This window comes from Corythoichthys intestinalis, chromosome 2 (assembly GCF_030265065.1).
Source record: "Corythoichthys intestinalis isolate RoL2023-P3 chromosome 2, ASM3026506v1, whole genome shotgun sequence".
NCBI classification, from domain to species: Eukaryota; Metazoa; Chordata; class Actinopteri; order Syngnathiformes; family Syngnathidae; genus Corythoichthys; species Corythoichthys intestinalis.
Genome location: NC_080396.1, coordinates 64,523,621 through 64,543,573, shown reverse-complemented (window position 1 = coordinate 64,543,573; position 19,953 = coordinate 64,523,621). Strand labels below are relative to the sequence as shown.

Genomic DNA, 19,953 nt, shown 5'->3' with positions numbered 1-19,953 from the left:
ACTATGCATTACGGTAATGAAGAATAATTACCAAAACTTGCTTAAAATAGCAGAATACCATGATATTTTTTCCCATCAACAGTTTGAGCTCACTAATATTTTATTTACAGTAAAGTATCTAATTGATTATTGTCTAAAAACATGTAGTATTACACATTGTTAATGATCTATGTAACATAACAACTATTAACAATATCAAAAAAGGCCAAACAATCTTACCTTCCAGCCATCTTTTGTCTTGCCTTCTTTGTGCTTCATTATGGATCAGAATAACTAATAATTTAAAGAAATACCGTGAGTATGACGGGGCAATGAACACAGTGCAACAATATTGAAAGCTGCATGCTTTGACACTAGATTTTCTTTAAATATTTTCTTACACGACGTAAGAAACCATTATAGTTGATAGTAATCCAATGTTAAGTAGTTTAAACAAATTTATATACTTTTTTAATGAAATTGAATCTTTATAATACTGTACTGAGGTGAAAACAGCTTTTCATAGACATCATAAGGATATTGACGGGGCGCGGTGCCGATTAATAGTTAGGGGGCCTGCATTCTTGGCGTGGCCGTCAAAGCTGTCTGAGTGGAATCACAAAGAGCTTTTTTGTTGAAAATATTTGTGAATACACGCTTAAATCCCCAAATTCTTAATTGTAAAACTGTCTTGATTCTTGGTTAAAAAAAACAACAAAACAAAAAAAAAAACGTGCAGTTAGCATTTATTTTATGTAAATACGTCAAAGTACAGTGCTAGTCTGTCAGTCACTGTGGCAGCCAGAGGCCGCCATATATAAACAGAGCTTTTCCGGTGAAAATTCATGTGAATAAATGCTTAAATCGCTGAATTCTTCATAGATATGGACGTAAAACAGTCTCGATTCTTGGTTAGAAGCAAAAAAAAACTGCAGGTAGCATTTAATTTACATAAATATTGCAAACTATGAGGCTAGTCAATAAGGAAATTAGCGGCTGCCATATGTTAACAAAGAGCTTTTTCCGTTGAAAATTCTCGTGAATAAATGGTTAAATTCCTGAATTTTTTTATAGATATGGACGTAAAAGAGTCTCGATTCTTGGGTGAAAGTAAAAAAAAAAAAAAATGTGCAGGTAGCATTTATTTTACGTAAATATTGCGAAGTATAATGCCAATGCTGTAGCGGCTAATTTCTCCCATTGATTTTTTTCATGACGTTTCAAAATGCATACATGGTACAAAAAATATGATAATTACCTTGAATCCTCGAACAAATCACTCCCTAGTTAAAAAATATACAAAATAATATTTTGGTAACAAATCGTGGACTGGGCCACATGATAGACATAGTGATCTTTCATTTAAAACTGAACAATTTCCCAGTTTGAATGACTGCATCTCTAAAATCTTCAAAGACATAAAGTAGTTAAGTTAGGTTCAGGAGAATCACCAGGTACTTGTAATTTAAGACTCTTGAAATCTCTGGTGCCTGGATGTTTAGCATGAGTGCAGATGGGAAGTGATGGTCCCTGTTAATTAAGGATTTAGTGTAGGTTTTTGGGCTGTGGTACGAATTCATGGAATTATAATGTATTGTCATGGGAAAATTTTGCTCGATATACGTCCATTTCGACTTACAAACAACGTCCTGGAACGAATGTAGAGGTACCACTGTAATTGCCTAATTCAACAAATGTTTTTTTTTTTTTTTCTTGACAAAGCTGAAACAATGAATTGGGCAGTTATTTTAAACTCTTATCACCATTTCCTTTGCATTTGTTGTATAATGTCGAAAGCATTAGATAAATCAAAAAATGTTATCCTCGTGGTGCTTCCAGGTTGTCCGGTGGCGTGAGAGTTAGATGATGGCATCCTATGTCATTTGGGTGTTTTGCCCAGTTGAGTGCCTATTGAATATCTGTACAGGGTAATAAAAGCTAATCAATCAAATATTACATGCCTTTGGGACAGTGACTTCACGCAAGTGCGTCAACACACGCAGTTGCAAAGTTACCAAACGGCTATAATCTTTTCATGAAGGTACAGTGCTGTGAAAAAGTACTATTGGTCTCAAAATTTCCCTCACTAAAATGATACTTGAAGAAATTAATTCATTCATCTCCCATACCGCTTATTTCAAGGGCGTAGAGTTGCTGGAGCCTTTCCTAGCTAACAATGGGCAGTAGGCAGTGTACACTCTGAACTGGTTGCCACCCAATCACATTGAAGAAAAACTTGAAAATATAAATTGTACATAATGTGCAAAGACATGTGGACCCTAACGCCCATGAGAAAGGTCTTGATATTTAAAGTGCCTGTGACACGAAAAAGCATGTTTATTTCATAATACGCGGTATTTTATGCCCCTGAATGATACGGACCACTTGGATGTGTGTGGAAGCGATCGCTATTTTTATTTAGTTTTTTGAATCCCGCGCCATGAAAATGAGTGACTTCCGGCTTCGGTCTTGCATTGAGGAGGAGGGCGCTGTGACGTGTACGGTAGAAGACGTCCTCTTCACGCTACAGTGTACTGTTGTCTATGAGGACGAAGGATTCAGCTGATTTTGCGGATTTATACGTTTATTTTTCGCATCACGCCAGCCAAACGGCTGCAGAAAAATCATTCTGTATAAGGGAGAGGCGTATGCACCTTTTTGGAGTTTCAAAAGGTTCCCATTCACCGTGGATATTTACTGTGGGACCATTGGACTTACGAGGAAGTGAGTAAACATCTTGTTTTGTATCATATCAAATACGAATACAGCGATTACAAAGTAAACACTACAAACTTCCTTTAAATAAAGGACTACTTAGGTTTGATCATTGATAGGCATGTAAAAAGCTCTCCTAATGCTCATTAGCAGCAGCACGTTAGCTGCACAACAACTCCAGCCACCCTCCTCCGGGAACGAACTGTAAATTGCTCTCCGCCGGGCGGTTTGCCGATCCGCAAAGACAATCGACAACCGGGTCGTCATGTCAAATAATCCAGGCTAGTTATGTGTGATTTTCCGCTTCGAAGACTTTGAAACATCACTCGGTCCGGGTTAGCATGTCGGCTAGCTGTCACGCCTTCTGGTTTGTTTACATTCTCTGAAGCAGGGGAAGGGAAATGACATATGTCCGATTTAGGTGTCATAAAATATCGTTCGGGAGGTGCGACAGTAAAGGTGAAGTTGACAGTTTTGACCATTATTGAGTCATTTTGCCATGTCGTCCTGAATAAATGCATTTTTATTATTTCATATTCCATTCAGCAGAAGACTGTTATTTGTCATGACCATGCCATTTATTTAGCAATCGGGGAAAAATACTTGGATAAAAAAAATATCCTGTAAAAATATTGGAGTAGAGAGACTGAAACAATAACATTTGTCGCGTTTTCCTCGTTGTGAATAGTTCCCCCTTGACGGGCTGACTGGTCCTTCTCAAGCCATTTATATAGCTATTGGGGAAAAATACTTGGATAAAAAGAATATCCTGTAAAAATATTGGAGTAGAGAGACTGAAACAATAACATTTTGCGGCTCTCTTCGTCGCGTTTTCCTTGTTCTGAATAATTCTCCCTCAATGGGCTGAATAGTTTAAACCGATGAGCCCAGTCTACCGCTGATGTCATCCACCTGTTGGGGACGCTAAAGCCCTATAATGGTAGGGGTTGCTAACCGGCAGATTAAAAGACTAATTTCTCGTCATCTGTGCTTTGCTAAATTGTTGTATATAGTCGAATCGTCTCAAAATATGATTCTAAGTCACATAATAATGCCATTTAAAACTTTTTTTCTCGTGTCATATGCTCTTTAAACGTCCTTTAATGAATGAAAGAATCAATCGTCAATAACAAACGTGTTTCATTTTTAGTCTTACACCAGCATCTGTCGCTTTACACTACGTTAAATGAATAAAATTAAATCTACCTTTTTTTTTTTTTGATGATGTTGCAGATCTTGACAGAACTGGAGCACAGTGGTGTTGGAAGAAACAAAGAGCAGAGTGCCCGTATGCTCGGTCATCTGGTGTCTAATGCTCCCCGCCTCATACGGCCATACATGGAGCCCATCCTCAAGGTACAACTTTGCTTATTTACCATTGTGTTTATGATATGTGCCTGTAAATTTCACCAGGCCTTAAGAAAGATACAATTATGAGAATATAATATCTTTTCACTAAAAATCCACTCTCTTCTTCAGGCACTGATCCTTAAATTGAAAGACCCAGACCCAAATCCTGGTGTGGTTATTAGTGTCCTTGCCACCATTGGGGAATTGGCTCAGGTAAGGGTTGAGGAACTCAGGCAGCAGAAAGAATCAACAGAATCAACCAAACCCTCAAAAGATTATGACCATATACTGTATGTCATGTTAATTTAAATGTTTTTAAAAATAACACTTGAACAGCTGATGTACAGTAATTTGGAAAGACAAATGTTCCTTCTTGGACATTTGCTGTTCATAATTCACTGATGGTGTGTTGCAAATGTTTTATTTAAGCCATTCTATCTTCTGCAAACAATCAGCGCGTACTGTAGAATTGAGTTGACACAAGGAAATGTCAAATAAGGAAAATATGCTCAGCCCTTTTAGTGAGAACCAGTCTGTAAAATTAATTTGAGAGGATACTATTCTGAAAGAAATATGATGTAACCTCACTTGATCTCCTGTGTAGGTGAGTGGTCTGGAGATGAGAAAGTGGATGGATGAGCTTTTTCCTATCATCATGGACATGTTGCAAGACTCATCCTCTTTAGCCAAGCGACAGGTATGTGAAACTACTGACTTTAGTTTCCACCATTGCCCCATTTGTCACAGTACACTTAATAAATCTGCTTCTAACCTTCCGCTAGGTGGCACTGTGGACTTTAGGCCAACAGGTGGCCAGCACTGGTTATGTTGTGGAGCCCTACAGAAAGTACCCGTCCCTTCTTGAGGTGCTGCTCAACTTCCTCAAGACCGAACAGAACCAGGGGATCAGAAGAGAAGTATGCACACGAGTGCTTCCGTCCTCCTTTTTTACTCACGTTTTCCTGAAAGACAACATGAGCATTTTTCAGGAGCTCGATAACCTGTAATGAGGCGTAGCGTTTCACATATGCTGAACAAATTAAGGCATGTCTGTCAGTCTGTTTTGACTTCACCAGTAAATTGTCATCATATGAATACAAACACTCCGTGATACTTCCCCACTTTTCCACAGAGACTTGAAACTTTTGTGCTATGATGTAATTGGTAATTGTTTGTTTTCCTACCTGTTACATAAGGCTTGAGGAAGGTGGGTCATTATATTGGCAGTGTACACAAGCCACACAAACCAGAATTTGACAAAAATGTCTTAGATTTTGTAGAAAAAAAATAATGAAAAGGATATGCATACAGTAATAGAAATATAGACAACCAGAGGAAAAATGGATACCACACAGGATACTCTCCATTGATGTTACTATGTTGTCTTTCTTAAGCAATATCCATCTAAGAATCTGCAAAGTAGTGTACTTAAGCCTACGTCATTTGAGCAATAAGTAGTGTACTTAAGCCTACGTCATTTGAGCAATGAACTCTTTACTTGCCAATGAGTCCTAATATTCTTTGTCTTGCGTTTCCAGTACTTTTGTATTAGCAGAAGCTTTAAAATAATCTTTTGTAAGTATCCGATCAAAATTCGATAGTTGCACCTTTAAGTTTAAACCAAGTTTTATCTGGATTTAGCCCTTTATAGAAATTTAACTGTAACTCATATTCGATACTGCCGTCAAATTTAATTAGGTCAGGGTTTTCCCTGTGTGCTTATGTTGGCTCTTAAAAGCTAATAAGAAGTAAAGTTTCATTCAGATCCTGCACTTCTAGTTATAAGCAGGGGTGAAAGTGGTTAGAATTTCTTGCCGGAACTCTGTCAAGAAGGCCGCAACGGAGCCAAATTTTTTTTTTTTTTGGGGGGGGGGGGGGTTAAACCTCCTAAAACCACTGAAATGCAGATAAAACTGCTTTTGGCACAGTTATTCCTATAACACATACAAACAAAAAATCATATTCATTCAAAATAGTATTTTTTCAATTATTTGCAAAATAAGTCAACAAAAACAGAAGTAACCCCAACCTCCATCTAATCCCCCCCCCCACACACACACATTTCCAAAATGCAAATCCTCAATTTAAACTAGTTAATAACATTGGATGTACATTAAAATTGAAGCTAATGTAAACGTTTACTTTTCTTTCTCTTTTTTTTCTTTTTAAATAAAGATATAACTAACATACAGTACAGGCCAAAAGTCTGGACATACCTAATTCAACGCAACACAAATGAAGGTCCCTAAACCACAATAACTTCCACTAATCAACCTTGAAAAGGCATACCTGTGAAGTCAAATACCATTCTAGGTGACTCCCTCTTGAAGCTCATTAAGTGAATAGCAAAAGTGTACAAAAAGTAATTGGAGCACAAGGAGGCTACTTTAAAGGTGCAACAATATTATACATGTTTTTAGTTATTTCAACTGTTTTTACTAAGTAGGCTACATAGTTCCACACATGTTCATTCATACTTCTTTTACGTTCAGTGAGAATTTACAATGACACTTGACGAGTCTAAATGAATGATCGACAGTAGATCAAATAAACAAGCCTCCTCAACTCTTTCCTTTCTCGTAAAGAGCGGATCAATTTTCTGTTGCATTTATCTTTTTTATTGCATCAATTCACCAAGCATTAAAAAAAATTTTTTTTTTTACATAGTGTCCTGACTTCACTAAACGTGAATTTGTTTAGGTTGACAGACAGCAAAACGAGGCAATAGTGGATTTTTAAATTTGAAGCTTTTACTTCTTCACTTTTGACGAATCATAAAGCTGCAACACACACATGCACTCATGTTCAAAATGACACACATAAAACAATGAACATTTTACACAAAACAATTGGTGATCATACGTTCCTCCAGTACAATCAATACTTGAATTTAGTAAATCAAATCAGCCCAGTCTGCATAATAAAGTCCGCTAGCTTAGATGCTGCGAATGCTAACGTATTCACACTTTTCTCATAGCAAATCGCTAAACATAACCAAGCAAACAGTATCTCCAAACTTAACCACAAATGCCAACACCAACATACATCAACTGAAACTTACAGCTTCAAGTGGGCCGAACCAGAGTAAGTAGCTGTCCCCTATCCATGCCAGAAACATCTGCTTCTCAGTCATAGAAGGCAAGAGTTCAGACACACCCAACTCCGCCACCAGAGGGCATCATTTGACAAAATACAATACTTTAAACAAACATTCACACATAGGATTTTGACAGTTGCAGTCATATTTTCTGGATCAAAGTACCGTTGGAATGGCGTTCTGGGTCGAAAACTCATGCCGGTACGGAGATCCGGCTCGTTCCGGTCCACTTCCACCCCTGGTTATAAGGGAATACATGACGAAAAAATTTCAGGTGCCAGTAAGCTTTAAAAGCCTTGGCAGAGGTTCGTGCTCTGCACATGCTTTTGATGTTTGTCCGTTTTAAGAAACAGATCATTAATATTGGAATATTTCCACCACTTAGATGATGACTTTCAGTCATGCTTTGTCTCCCCCACAGGCCATCCGCGTTCTTGGTCTGCTTGGAGCTCTAGACCCGTACAAGCACAAAGTGAACATTGGCATGATCGACCAGTCACGAGATGCCTCCGCAGTCAGTCTTTCTGAGTCCAAGTCTAGTCAAGATTCAGGTATGCCTACAGTATTACCCCCATGAGTAAGCTCTGCATAGGCAGCACTTTTTACCATGCTATGGATATTGATTCGTTAAACATTTTATTATTATCTATTTAAAAAAAAAACCTCTAGTCAGACTAAATTCTCAGCAGCCGGAAAATTGGTTCTGGACACCCACACCCTAAGCCTCATAATGGACCTCAGGGACATCAACTCTGGTCATTTTTACACACATACATTGATTTTTTCTTTTTTTTTCTTTTTTTGTTGTTGTTAAAATTCTATTTATTTTTTCTGGTGTGACTGGACTGTGTGTTTATGTAAGCCTGATGGATAGTGTCTTGGCTGTATAGATGAGTAGGTGTAACTGCTGCATTATTACATTAACCGAAATGGAATTTTGTTATGCCTGCAATATCTTGACACGCGTGCTGACCATAGGACATTTTTAGCCATAAAGGATTGCGTTTGGATATACGTTTCAAAATATATATTGCAATGAGGCATATAGGACACAGTGCATTTGGAATTGTAAACCACCTATGGCTGGCCAAATGCTTAAGGTTTTTAAAATAGGATGGGGCAGTTAACATTTAGGAAAAGTGTGTAAAGACGGTTTTTTTTAAAAAGTACTAAGCCAATATGTAAAATAAGGCATTTTATGTGCAGTGGCGCCTCTAGAAATTTTTCATAGGGGTGACCAGATGGGGCCACTTAAAATCTTAGGGTGGCCAAAACTAAAAGCCATAATTTCAGGTTTTCATTATATTATTGCAGTAAAAAGGTCAGGGGAAAACTATCAGAAAGACTTAAGGACACGACTACTGATATACTTTGGTGTATTGTGTAATATTTGATGCTACTAATGATTTAATGTGCATAGTTCAAAACTGTCCAGTCAACATTTTGAGTTCCACAACAATTCTGTTTTATTGTGTTATGTATATATTAGGCATAAGGTGTACATTTAACTAGGGCTGTCAAACGATTAAAATTTTTAATCGAGTTAATCACAGCTTAAAAATTAATTAATCGTAATTAATCGCAATTCGAACTAGCTCTAAAATGTGCCATATTTTTTTGTAAATTATTGTTGAAATGGAAAGATATGACAAGACGGATATATACATTCAACATACTATACATAATTACTGTATTAGTTTATTACAACAATAAATCCACAAGATGGCATTAACACTACTAACATTCTTTCTGTGAAAGGGATCCACGGATAGAAAGACTTGTAATTCTTAAAGGATTAATATGAGTTTGTATATTGTGACTTAATATTGCCATCTAGCGTATTTATTGAGCTTTCAGTAAATGATACTGTAGCGACGTAACTGTTCTGCCCAAATGCATGATGGGAAGTGATGCAACCATGACTGTGTGTGGTGGCTGCAAATACTATATCTTCTCTGCGTTGGGTACACTACAGGGTGTTAAGAAAAAGTTCAACTCCTGTCATTCTTTCAAACGTCGCTTCCCAAAATATTTATAGTTGCTGCGGGAGAGATGACAAAGCTTTTGCCAATTAAAAGCACGGCCCCAATGAATGCTTGTATCTACTCCACTCACTTGACACTGCCTCTTATCTCTGTACATAAATAAAACGGCGCCATTGTAGGCTGTTTGCGGCAATGCGTGAATGAGTCGTACCGCGAATGTGTTAATTGCGATAAATATTTTCACGTGAATAATTTTAAAAAATTAATTACAGCCCGTTAATGCGATAAATTTGACAGCCCTACATTTAACAATTCAAAATAAATGCATTCATTTTGGATGAAATTAGAGTTGAAACGAATACTCGAGCAACTCGAGTTTAAAAACTAATCTGAGTAATTTTATTCACCTCGAGTAATCGTTTATTTTGACAGCTCTAAGCATCACGTTTTGCTCGGACTACTTTTGATGTGGAACAACACGCTGATGTCACGTGCTTAGAGGAAGAAGCAAAAAAAAAAAACACTGCAGCCGACAGCCGCTACAAACGATGCCGACGTTGCTAAAAACTAGCCCGCATGATGCTACGTTGGTAGCAGGTAGCGTCTGATGCGTCTCATAGAGATCACATGTATGTTGAACTAGATGCGAGATGACAGAGTCAGCGGCGTTAGTAAACAGCCACCAGCTCAAAGCAGTAGCGCGCTAAGTGCTAATAAAGAGCGCTAATAAATAAGATTAACGTTACTGTCACTAGCTCACATAATGTCAGCCCTGCGGAGGGCTAGGTTTCTATTAATTATGAACACTGTCGATGCGTGGCTAACGTGTCTGACATACAGGCTTTAACATAACATAGCGTTGTGCTAACGTGTCTTACATACAAGCTTTAACATAACATAGTGTTGTGGAGTGATGAGGGTGTAAAATAAAAACTTAATAATGCTAACTATCAATTTTAGCTCAGTAGTCAGTGCTGGATAAAACACCAAGTAGCACTGGTCCCTAATGTGTTCCAATACAGCCTGTATCATACATTTATTTTGAACACTGCAAAAACTGAAAATCCTATCAGGACTTAACTTACAATTTAGACTAACTTAAAACTTAACTAGAACTTAGAAATGGCTTGACACAAATAGAAATTCAATTGAAACACGTGGGAAAAAATCCTAACTTTTAACTCTTTCACTCCCACCCATTTTCACCAGAGCAAGGCCCTTCGCTCCCGGCCGTTTTTTCTGGATTTTGACTGATTTTGCAAGGCCCACAGAAAATTCTGTTTTATTGCTATATGAACGTTGAACCCACCAAAAGAAAGATTAGACTCTCTTCTTTCAGCAGAAAAGAAAGTAAGTTCGTATCTTTTTCAATTCTTTAGAAATCAGCATTAGAAAATAGCTTAGTTTGAGCAATTTTCCAATTTCTGATGAAAAAACTGAGAAAATGAGCTTTTTGTAAATGCATACATTTCAAACATAAAAGCTATTTTTTGCATTAGTTACATCCCAAACATCTGAATAATGTTTTCCTTTTACAAAATACCATGAACAACCAGACAAATAGAGCTTTAGATAGAATAGTAACAATTTATTCACACACAACGACTGAGAGATGACGGTTTGTCGCCGAGATGACGCCGTTGTCGCCACGTCAGCTGTGTAAACTTTTCCCTCATCGTTGTCTGTCTCACAAAGATGGATTATTTTTGCATTTCTGCGGGGTCTGCTTGGCGAGCCGCTCCACGGGGGATTTCACTCGTTTTGCACGATCGTCCAGCGCCCGTTGTCCCAGGCGTCCTCTCGGTGTTTTGTCCGGTCGGAGCGCCGCCTGGGCTCAATCCGCCAGCGCTCTGACAATGCTGGCCGGCCGTTCACTGCTGTTGAATCGGCTTGGTCTTCCAAAATGCGCTACTGCCCTCCAGTGACCAGTTTTATTGCTTTAAAATTGGTTTGGAGCGTTTTTCTTTGTTTCTCAGATACAGCGGAAGCTATATATGCTTCTTATAAAAAAAAAAAATTAAAAAAAATAAAAAACGCAAAAGACGTATAAATATGTTTGTGGGACAGTTGAGCATTTAAAAATAGAACGTATTTATACGGTTCTGGGAGCAAATGAGTTAATAAATATATATATATATATATATATATATATATATATATATATATATATATATACATATATATACATATATTATATATATATATATAATATATATATATTTAATAAGATCTAAAAGTTTTTTAGTGAAAGCAGTGAATTAGTCTTTTTTTTTTTTTTTTTTAATTCTAGTTACATTTGAAATGCAATTATTGGCTGTTTTCAACAATGTACATCGAAAATAAAGACATTGATTAACTAAAAATGGTTCAATATTAGATGAAATATCTTGTTTTCTCATATATATTTATAACTGCTCTTCACCTAGAAATGTTTTATCCGATTACTCGATTAATCGATAAAATTTTTCAGTCGATTACTCGATTACTAAAATATTCGATAGCTGCAGCCCTAAATGAAATGCATAACTGATGCTACAACAATCTATCGATATACTGGCAAGTGGGGTGGCCAACCAATTTATACGGGTGGCCACGGCCACCCCTGGCCACCCCCTGGTGGCGCCACTGTTTATGTGGTTTGGGTTTGACATGATCAGTTCTTTTTGCTCTTACGGTTGACAAACATGCCATTTATTAGATGGTTTTGGTGTAGTTGTCGCAATCCAGTCATGTGATCATAATTTGGGACAGATCTCTTGATTGTGTTTCGGCTTCTTATAGACCCTACCCACCGACATCACAAAATCACGTGATCGCTGTATTGTTCCGCCCCCTTGTCCGTCATTTTGTGTCTGTATTATCAATGGTCTCAATTGATCGAGCAATTTATAATGCATTTCATGGAAGACCCGGTGCTTTCGGATGCCGTAAACTCACTGGATGCGTTGCATAAAAGGCGTTATGTGGAAAAGCTTCAGTTTATTCATTCGCCAGATCCATATTTGATGCCTAAATCGATGTTTTTCGACCCGCTGTCTTCGCCGTCTTTGCCTGACATCTGCTAGCTACCCTGATATTTACAACTATCTTGTCCACACAAAATCAGTCTATTCTCACGAAAGTTTGAAAAACTTTAAGAGCTTGGAGGCTTATAAATACTTCGTTGCTGGTTGGGTGAAACAGGTCCTCGTCCACGAAAATTCGGCAGGAATCTATCTTGTGCTTGGAAAGGTGAGTTACGAAATTTTCAATTCAAAATCTTTTGTTCTTGCTAACATCCACTGTCAAGTCTAATGTATTTCATGTCATTTGTCAATGGAGCTAGGGCTTTTAATGTTTATATGGTTTAGCGATAGCACTCTCACTACATACATACGTGTATGTTGTCGGCGATTAGCCTAGCAATGATCTTAATTGTGGTTGTCAGCCCAAAACCCTCTAAATATATATTAAATGCATCTTACCAGATATAAAATGACTACTACATAATCTGTGGTAATCGTTTGGAGCCCAGTTTTCTCGTCGAATTGCAGCAGCCCATCTCGCTCTCTCCTCTCCGGGTCTCTCGGAATCCGGTAGAACTTCAAGTCTTTCCGTCTATCTTCTCTGTTATTGCAACCGACCGCCACACACGCCTTCACAATTTTGATTATTAATGTTAACGAGCAGAAAAACACGCCGTAAATAGGAGGAATGTACGTAGCCGTAACAGGTAAACACGATGTGTTGACGGACAATTGGGCGGCACCAGTCAGGAGGGCGGAGTTGTGACGTCACGTGGGTAGGGTCTATATCGGCTTAAAGGTTGGATTCATCTTTTTTTTGCCACAAAATGATAAATGCATTCCAAGGTACAAAGACTTTGCCAGATGGATCTGCAATAGTTTAATCTAAATTGTAAAATGTGTGTTTTTTTTTTTTTTTTTGCGGTATCTGGATTACATGTGACTGTAACAAAATGGCATATTCCGTCTGTGAATCACCACTTTACAACGCCATAGCCTTTATCCTTAAAACATGTTTGGATGTGAAGCCAAATATAATTAGCAAGAATTATTTGTTGAAAAGAAAGCTTGTGTTCATCTGGTTACCTTAATGAGGCAATCATTGAACAGCGATGTTTGTAGACTTTTGCATGAATAGCTTCATTAATTTGCAATAGCATTGAGGCTCAGATAGTGTTGATCGTTGATTCAATTCAACTGCGTTGCTGGATCTGGTGTCTCTTATCCTCTTCTTGACAAGTCCATTGGTTTTCTATCATGTTAATTCAGTGAAGCCGAGGCAATGTAGGCAGGTGCCAAGACCTACTTGAACATTTAATCCGCATCTGCATACAGCCTGTCATCATAGGAAACCATGAAGTGTGCAGGAAATTTGTGGGCTAATTTCTGCATTGACTGTGGACTTCAGAAAACACATTGGACAAATACCAGCATGTAACATGGCACTGCAAGTCATCACTGATTGTAAAAATTTAACACTGGACTTCACGCAATGCGGTTTCAGGCAAAGCTTTTGTGCAAAGTCATGCAAATACAGTATCGTTTACACTATGATTTAGAACAATATTTTATTTACCTATAGATTAAATATCCAAACATGCAGCAAATGTAGGAGAGCATTAGGCTATGTACCGTACTGGATACATTCAAGTGAATGGGAGAGAGCCCTACCTTTAAATGTTTATCTCCACTTTTTTCTTTATCCTCAGCTCTGTGCGCTTTCTTTCCAACTTGTCTTCTTTGAATGACCCTATCTAACATCCTGTATGCAACACCTCAAAAGCCTATACTGTATTGACTCATGCAGTTGACATCATAGAGCATTCATGGATCAAATCACATAATGTGTGAGTGTGAGTCAGTGATGTCATTTTTTTGCTATGGTCCAGTCCAAGTCGATTTTGGACGCGTTGTTTGCACTTTTTGCTGCAGGGTTAATTTTGCTATCACTCTTCAGACTCATTTGAATAGAGTAATGTTTTATTGTGCCTACACACACCGTTTATAAAATTGACTTGCATATGAATGTCAAATTTCAAAGCTGTGTCTCTCTATTTAATCTTTATCCTTGCAGCTGTGTTGTCGATTTGTCAATACAAAAAATATTAGTAGTACTGAATCTCCGTGTAACCATATGCATAAAGAACTTTTGCCTGCATCCCTGCTTGTGTCTTGACGTACAATACGGTAATAGACTTACCAGATTGTTCTTAAACTGAATGGAGTCCAGCCAGACCTGAAGGATCAGGTTATATGTGTTGGCAGATTTATTGGGGTCACTGTGTGTAGTGTGTGTTTTAGGGCACCGATTTTGCTTGTCACATTTTTTCATTGGTTCTGCGCGTTTCTACGACTGGCTTTTTCACTAACGCTGTCTCAAAATTGTTCAATATTTTACGTCAGTTTTCTTATTCATTTAACCACTTTGCTGACTTATGTCCCAAATAAACAGATCATTAACTGTCTTCTGCAGACAACTTGGTTGGTTTTATCACAAAGTGAAAGAGCAAAGCTTCTCTGCAGGCCTATTGACATTCTGTGTCTACAGCTGAGTCTTCAGTGAGAGGTGCTCTTTAGCAGAAGGTCAGTTAAACGTTAAATACCAAACGTTTGTAGGGTCATGTTGCCTGTAAAACTAGTTTTGCACATCTGAATAGACTCACTGACCCTGTAAACACCACTTGACATGACTCATCCAAAACTAATTTGAAGGGAACCGCGATGAATGGTCAACCAACAGCTGTCATTTGAACTTCAAAGTTATCCAGTGGTAATGACTTTGTACAAAGGTGATGGTTACTTGGCAAAATACTACCATTATGCATCGAAACCATATATCCTTAAATCTAGTCTGTATTCTGCGATTTAGTTTTAGGTTTAGATTTGTTAGTGTAGTGGTTGGTTTAAAGAGCAGATCTGGGCAGCTGTTCTTATTTAAATTCCCATTCAATTCACTCTTCACAATCAAAGTGCTCCCTTTGTTTAGATGAACTGGGAGCTACTACCTGACAGTCCGTGGTCTTTGTTTCGGTCATTTATGTTTTTATCCTATCCTGTAGATGACTGTTGTTTTCTCTTCATTGCAGCTGATTACAGCACTAGTGAGATGCTGGTCAATATGGGCAACTTGCCCCTGGATGAGTTTTACCCAGCGGTGGCAATTGTTACTCTGATGCGCATCCTGAGAGATCCCTCACTGTCAAACCACCACACCATGGTCGTCCAGGCTGTCACGTTTATATTCAAGTCTCTGGGTTTAAAGTGCGTCCAGTTCCTACCGCAGGTCATGCCCACATTTCTAAATGTGATTCGTGTCTGCGATGCTAGCATCCGAGAGGTGGGCAAAGCTAGATATAGGCGATAATTATTAATACTGGTATTCACAAAGCCAGTCTGGTCTTACTTCTTTCCTGTTTCTGCAGTTCCTCTTTCAGCAGATGGGAATGGTCGTATGCTTTGTTAAGATTCACATCCGCCCCTACATGGATGACATATTCACCCTCATCAGAGTGAGTAATTATGTTTACTTTCCATCCTTCTAATTATGGTCCCTTCCTTCTCATCACTGAGGATGTTCCAATGATTTAATATGTCACGGATGAGATAAGCAATGAGGAGGAGAGAAGACCTTAGAAGAGGCATCACTGGTTACAGATGTTTTTGAAAATTGTCTCATTTGGAACCTGCTTATTGATTAGTCATCTGGTCCAACTGTAACTTCTTTTGAGACTAGCTTAGAGCAAAATACCTTTTGGTATGCGTTCCATAACTTCCATTATTAAGATAGCAGAAGCTGCGTATTGTTGAAAAGCATTCTCGCTTTGCCTTATATTATTAGTTTTGTCTCTGTAATAAAGTGCAAATCCATTAGCCAAGTGTTGTATGTTATCAACGAGTGGTTGCAACATTCACGTTTTGTTATTATTTAAAAGAGATTTTCGGATTTAGGTCCTCTGCCAACAAATGTTGCTTAAAAGTTAAAAGTTAACAGGAATCTCCCACAAAAACCTTCAGAAGTAGGCTCTGCTCTCACTTGACATATTAGGGCCTCTTGGAATTACATCTGGACCCAGCGTCACATCACAGTGCACATCATAGCGATTTATTACACATTAAAACACTCAAGCAGAACCAAGAGAATCACATCAAATATTCAAAGATATATATTAAATCCTTTCCACTTCGGTCTCAAGGCTTTTCCAATCTCTCACTTGTTGGGAAACTGGTAACACTTCACACACTGAATTACACACTATATTGGTAACCGCAGTAAACAGCTCTGAGGCATGTTTTCTGCTCAAAACGTGCAGTTCTTTTCCCCTCTTAAAATCGACAATGACTCATGACACTCACCTTCATCACATGATGCCAAATAGCTGCTAAAGCCATAGGCTACCCTGCACTTCCACACACACACCTGTTGCATAGATAATTAAATAGCAAGGTATGAAATATGATGACATTTTTTTTTTTGAAGTAGCTCGCAACTTCAAAGAATTTTAAATGGTGATATTTTTTTAGAGAGAAAAAAGCAAGAAAACTGTGCCGCTGTATCTCAGGTCCCACTGAGTTAATAAAAGGCGAGTAAAACAAAGAATCAATTCATTTTTTTCTTCTTCAGCCTGACTGCTGTATCCATATGAGGGGTCTGGACTAGCCATTCAGAGTGTACACTAATTTGCTGTGTATTCAGCAGCCTCATACAGACAAGGCAGGAAGTCAGTATTTGCCCTCTGGCCACCTGACCCAAAGCACCCCCACGATATGATGCTGAACTTTAAATGCTCTGATTTAACTCCAGAGGTCATTATCTCTGAGGAACACTGTGGTCATTCCCAGAAACTATTCCTAAAGTAGTGACTCACTAGAGCTGTGATGTCATTTCCCCAGTAAATTGTACAAACTATTGTGGCTTTCACTGTTCCTGGATCCAGCAGATGAAAACTTCTTGAACTCTGAGGAAACACATTTTGTACAATGTTCTCAGACCAATTCACCACCCCAGTCTGCTGCCGGGTAAAGGATTTGGAATCCATTCTGAATATTATACAGTAAGACCGCACATAGAAATATATGTAGCATTTCATATTTGTATACCATTTACTAGGGTCATTCATTTTAGAGCTACTTTCAATTTAGTTATTGGATTTTTCTCCTAAACATCATTTGGTTTGTGTCCTTTTTGGCTTATATCTGTACCGTATTTTCCACTCTGTAAGATGCACCTTCAATGAATGGCCTATTTTAAAACTGTTTTCATATATAGGGTGAACCACATTACTATGGGGGCAGCAGTAGTAGCGGTTGGGGTTGGGTGGTTGGGTTACGCACAGGGCTGAAAGTGACTAGAACGTCTTGCTGGAACTCCCTGATGGAGCCAGGATTTTCTTTTTTTGGGAGGAGGGGTCAAACCTCCTAAAACCACAGAAATGCAAAGAAAACTGCTTTTGACAGTTTTACCTATAAAACACATCAGGTTTTACACATGCATTAAGCTACTGCATTGCACTTACTGTAACAAGGCATATATGACAGACTGATTTTCATTCAAAATTGTATTTTTTTTTAATGATGTGCAAGATAACAATGAACAAAATCATCATACGGTAACCCCTACCTCCATTTCCTAATTTTTATTTTCCCTCATTTCCTCACATCTAAATGCAAAACTTCAGTTTTAACTACTTAAGAACATAGGACGTGCAGTAAATTAAATTGAAGGTAATGTAAACATTGACTTATATATTATTTTTTGAAAAAACATAACATACATTAACAAAAATTAGTACAAATGACTTACATTATGAACAGTGAAATGGAACATATTTTGAAGATACGCAAACATTCACTCTTTATATTATAAGGAAATAAATAAAAAGCCTAACATAGGTAAATATTCTATCCATTATTCCTAGGGTCAGGCATTATATAATGGAAGATGTTGTGAACCTCCCCATCAGCGCAAATAGAATAAAATAAAATAAGCCTCTTCAACTCTTTCCTTTCTCTTAAAGATCTGATCAATTTTCCGTTGCATTGCCCTTTTTTATCGTATTAATTGAACAAGCTTGTTCTTTTTTTCTTTTTTGTTGTCCCAGAAACATGTGCATTTGAACCAGTCAGAGCTAACTATCTATGCTGATCTCATGTTAGTATGTCAGCCAGTTGAACGGACAACTGGAGTTCAGGCAGGGTGGTTTGCATGCGTACATCAGCGCAAGTCGACTGTCTCGTCGGACACGCTGGGAGAACTCCGTGGAATAAATAATAATATATAGGTGGAAACCGATGACGCTACACAAGCACGTTAGGCCTGTGACAAATCTGACATTAGTGTTTTCTTCTTGGAGATGCTTGTGTGGAACCTTGGCCGTGTTTTTTTAACATGTAGGCTTGACAGTTGCCAAATTTTCGGGATCAAAGTACCCTTTTGCCCGTTACGCCCACAAATCTGATACCGGAATAGCATTCTGGACCTTTCCGGCCCACTTTCACCCCTGCTTTTATTGTGGAAAATACAGTAATGTAGATTTGCTTATAATATTGGCCATTGAGCCAAATAATTTTTGATAGTTTTACAGTTGATATCGGCATAGAGAATTGTCTACATAAGTGTCATGCTTGGGTCTTTACATTGTTATTACTGGAGACACCAAAAAGCACTTTGTTTTACAGGAGTACTGGACACCCAATAATCCCATGCAGAACACCATCATCCTTCTGATCGAACAGATCGTGGTGGCGCTGGGTGGAGAGTTTAAACTCTATCTGCCTCAGCTCATCCCTCACATGTTGCGTGTCTTCATGCATGACAACAGCACTGGGCGCAGTGTTACCATAAAGGTAAGTGCAGGGTGGTGCTTCTAACAAGAAAAACAATCTTGGTACCCAAGGGACGACTTGCAACAATGAATGCTCACGGCTTCCCCCTGAAATCTTGCAAAGCCTTGTGGTAGAAAAGTCTGAGTCCGCAATGTTTTGAGAAAATAAAGGGGAAAAAATGGTTAAGCTGACAGGAATTTTGAAATCATGAATGTTATGTTTTATTATACGACATTTATTAACACTGCTTAAACATAATGCTAGAAAAGCATGGAAGCCTGCCAGGCTTGTAAAGAACTGGGGTAACCCTCAATGTCGGTGAACGCATTGGCCTTATGTGGTCTGGTTGTGTTTTTTATTTGAAACATTGTTTACAAAGTTTTATATTTTGTTTGTTTGCTATAGCAGTTAAACTGAGACATTCTAAGGGTTCTATTGGAATGCAAATCATTTGCACCACAGTATAACTTACACTATCATAATGTATTCATTAAATGTAAGGTAACCATTTTATGTTGAATTTTATTTAAATAAAATAGGCAAGACACTGAAGTTATTATAAAAACAATACGGCAGCCTACCCCTTACTTGGATATGAATCAAAACACAGCTGCTGACTGACTTCTCTGAATGTAGTCTGGTTCGTTCACCTTAACTCACCTTGTTGAGGTAGGCCACCTTTGTGAGAATAGTAATTGAACAAGCAACATTGTTTTTGATTCATATTGATTGCATTCATGATGCCAGGTCAAACCTCCCATATTTAGGAGACATTTATCTGGGGTCTCCAAACCAGTCCTCACAGGCTGCTGTGAGTCCTGGTTGTAGTTCATACTGATCGAGCACAGACAGTTTAACCAATAAGGTTTCTGCTGAAACAAGCAGCATCTGATTGCATTCAACTGATTACACTTGTAGACACCGGATTGGTGAAAAGATGTTTTGTTGGAGTGAAATCCTGCACCCACCGCTGCCCTATGTGGAATAGTTTGGAGACCAC

The 19,953-nt window shown here is 38.1% G+C and overlaps 1 protein-coding gene across 1 annotated transcript in view; it reads left to right on the top strand.

The window, feature by feature from the left end:
* Positions 1-19,953, top strand: part of mtor (mechanistic target of rapamycin kinase) — a 133,577-nt gene that overhangs the window by 9,775 nt on the left and 103,849 nt on the right. Inside the window, exons 14-21 of the mRNA XM_057824272.1 lie at positions 3,928-4,050; positions 4,174-4,257; positions 4,649-4,741; positions 4,827-4,961; positions 7,563-7,692; positions 15,218-15,468; positions 15,554-15,640; positions 18,807-18,974. Of these exons, the coding sequence (XP_057680255.1) occupies positions 3,928-4,050; positions 4,174-4,257; positions 4,649-4,741; positions 4,827-4,961; positions 7,563-7,692; positions 15,218-15,468; positions 15,554-15,640; positions 18,807-18,974 (1,071 nt within the window). The remainder of the gene's footprint in view (positions 1-3,927; positions 4,051-4,173; positions 4,258-4,648; positions 4,742-4,826; positions 4,962-7,562; positions 7,693-15,217; positions 15,469-15,553; positions 15,641-18,806; positions 18,975-19,953) is intronic.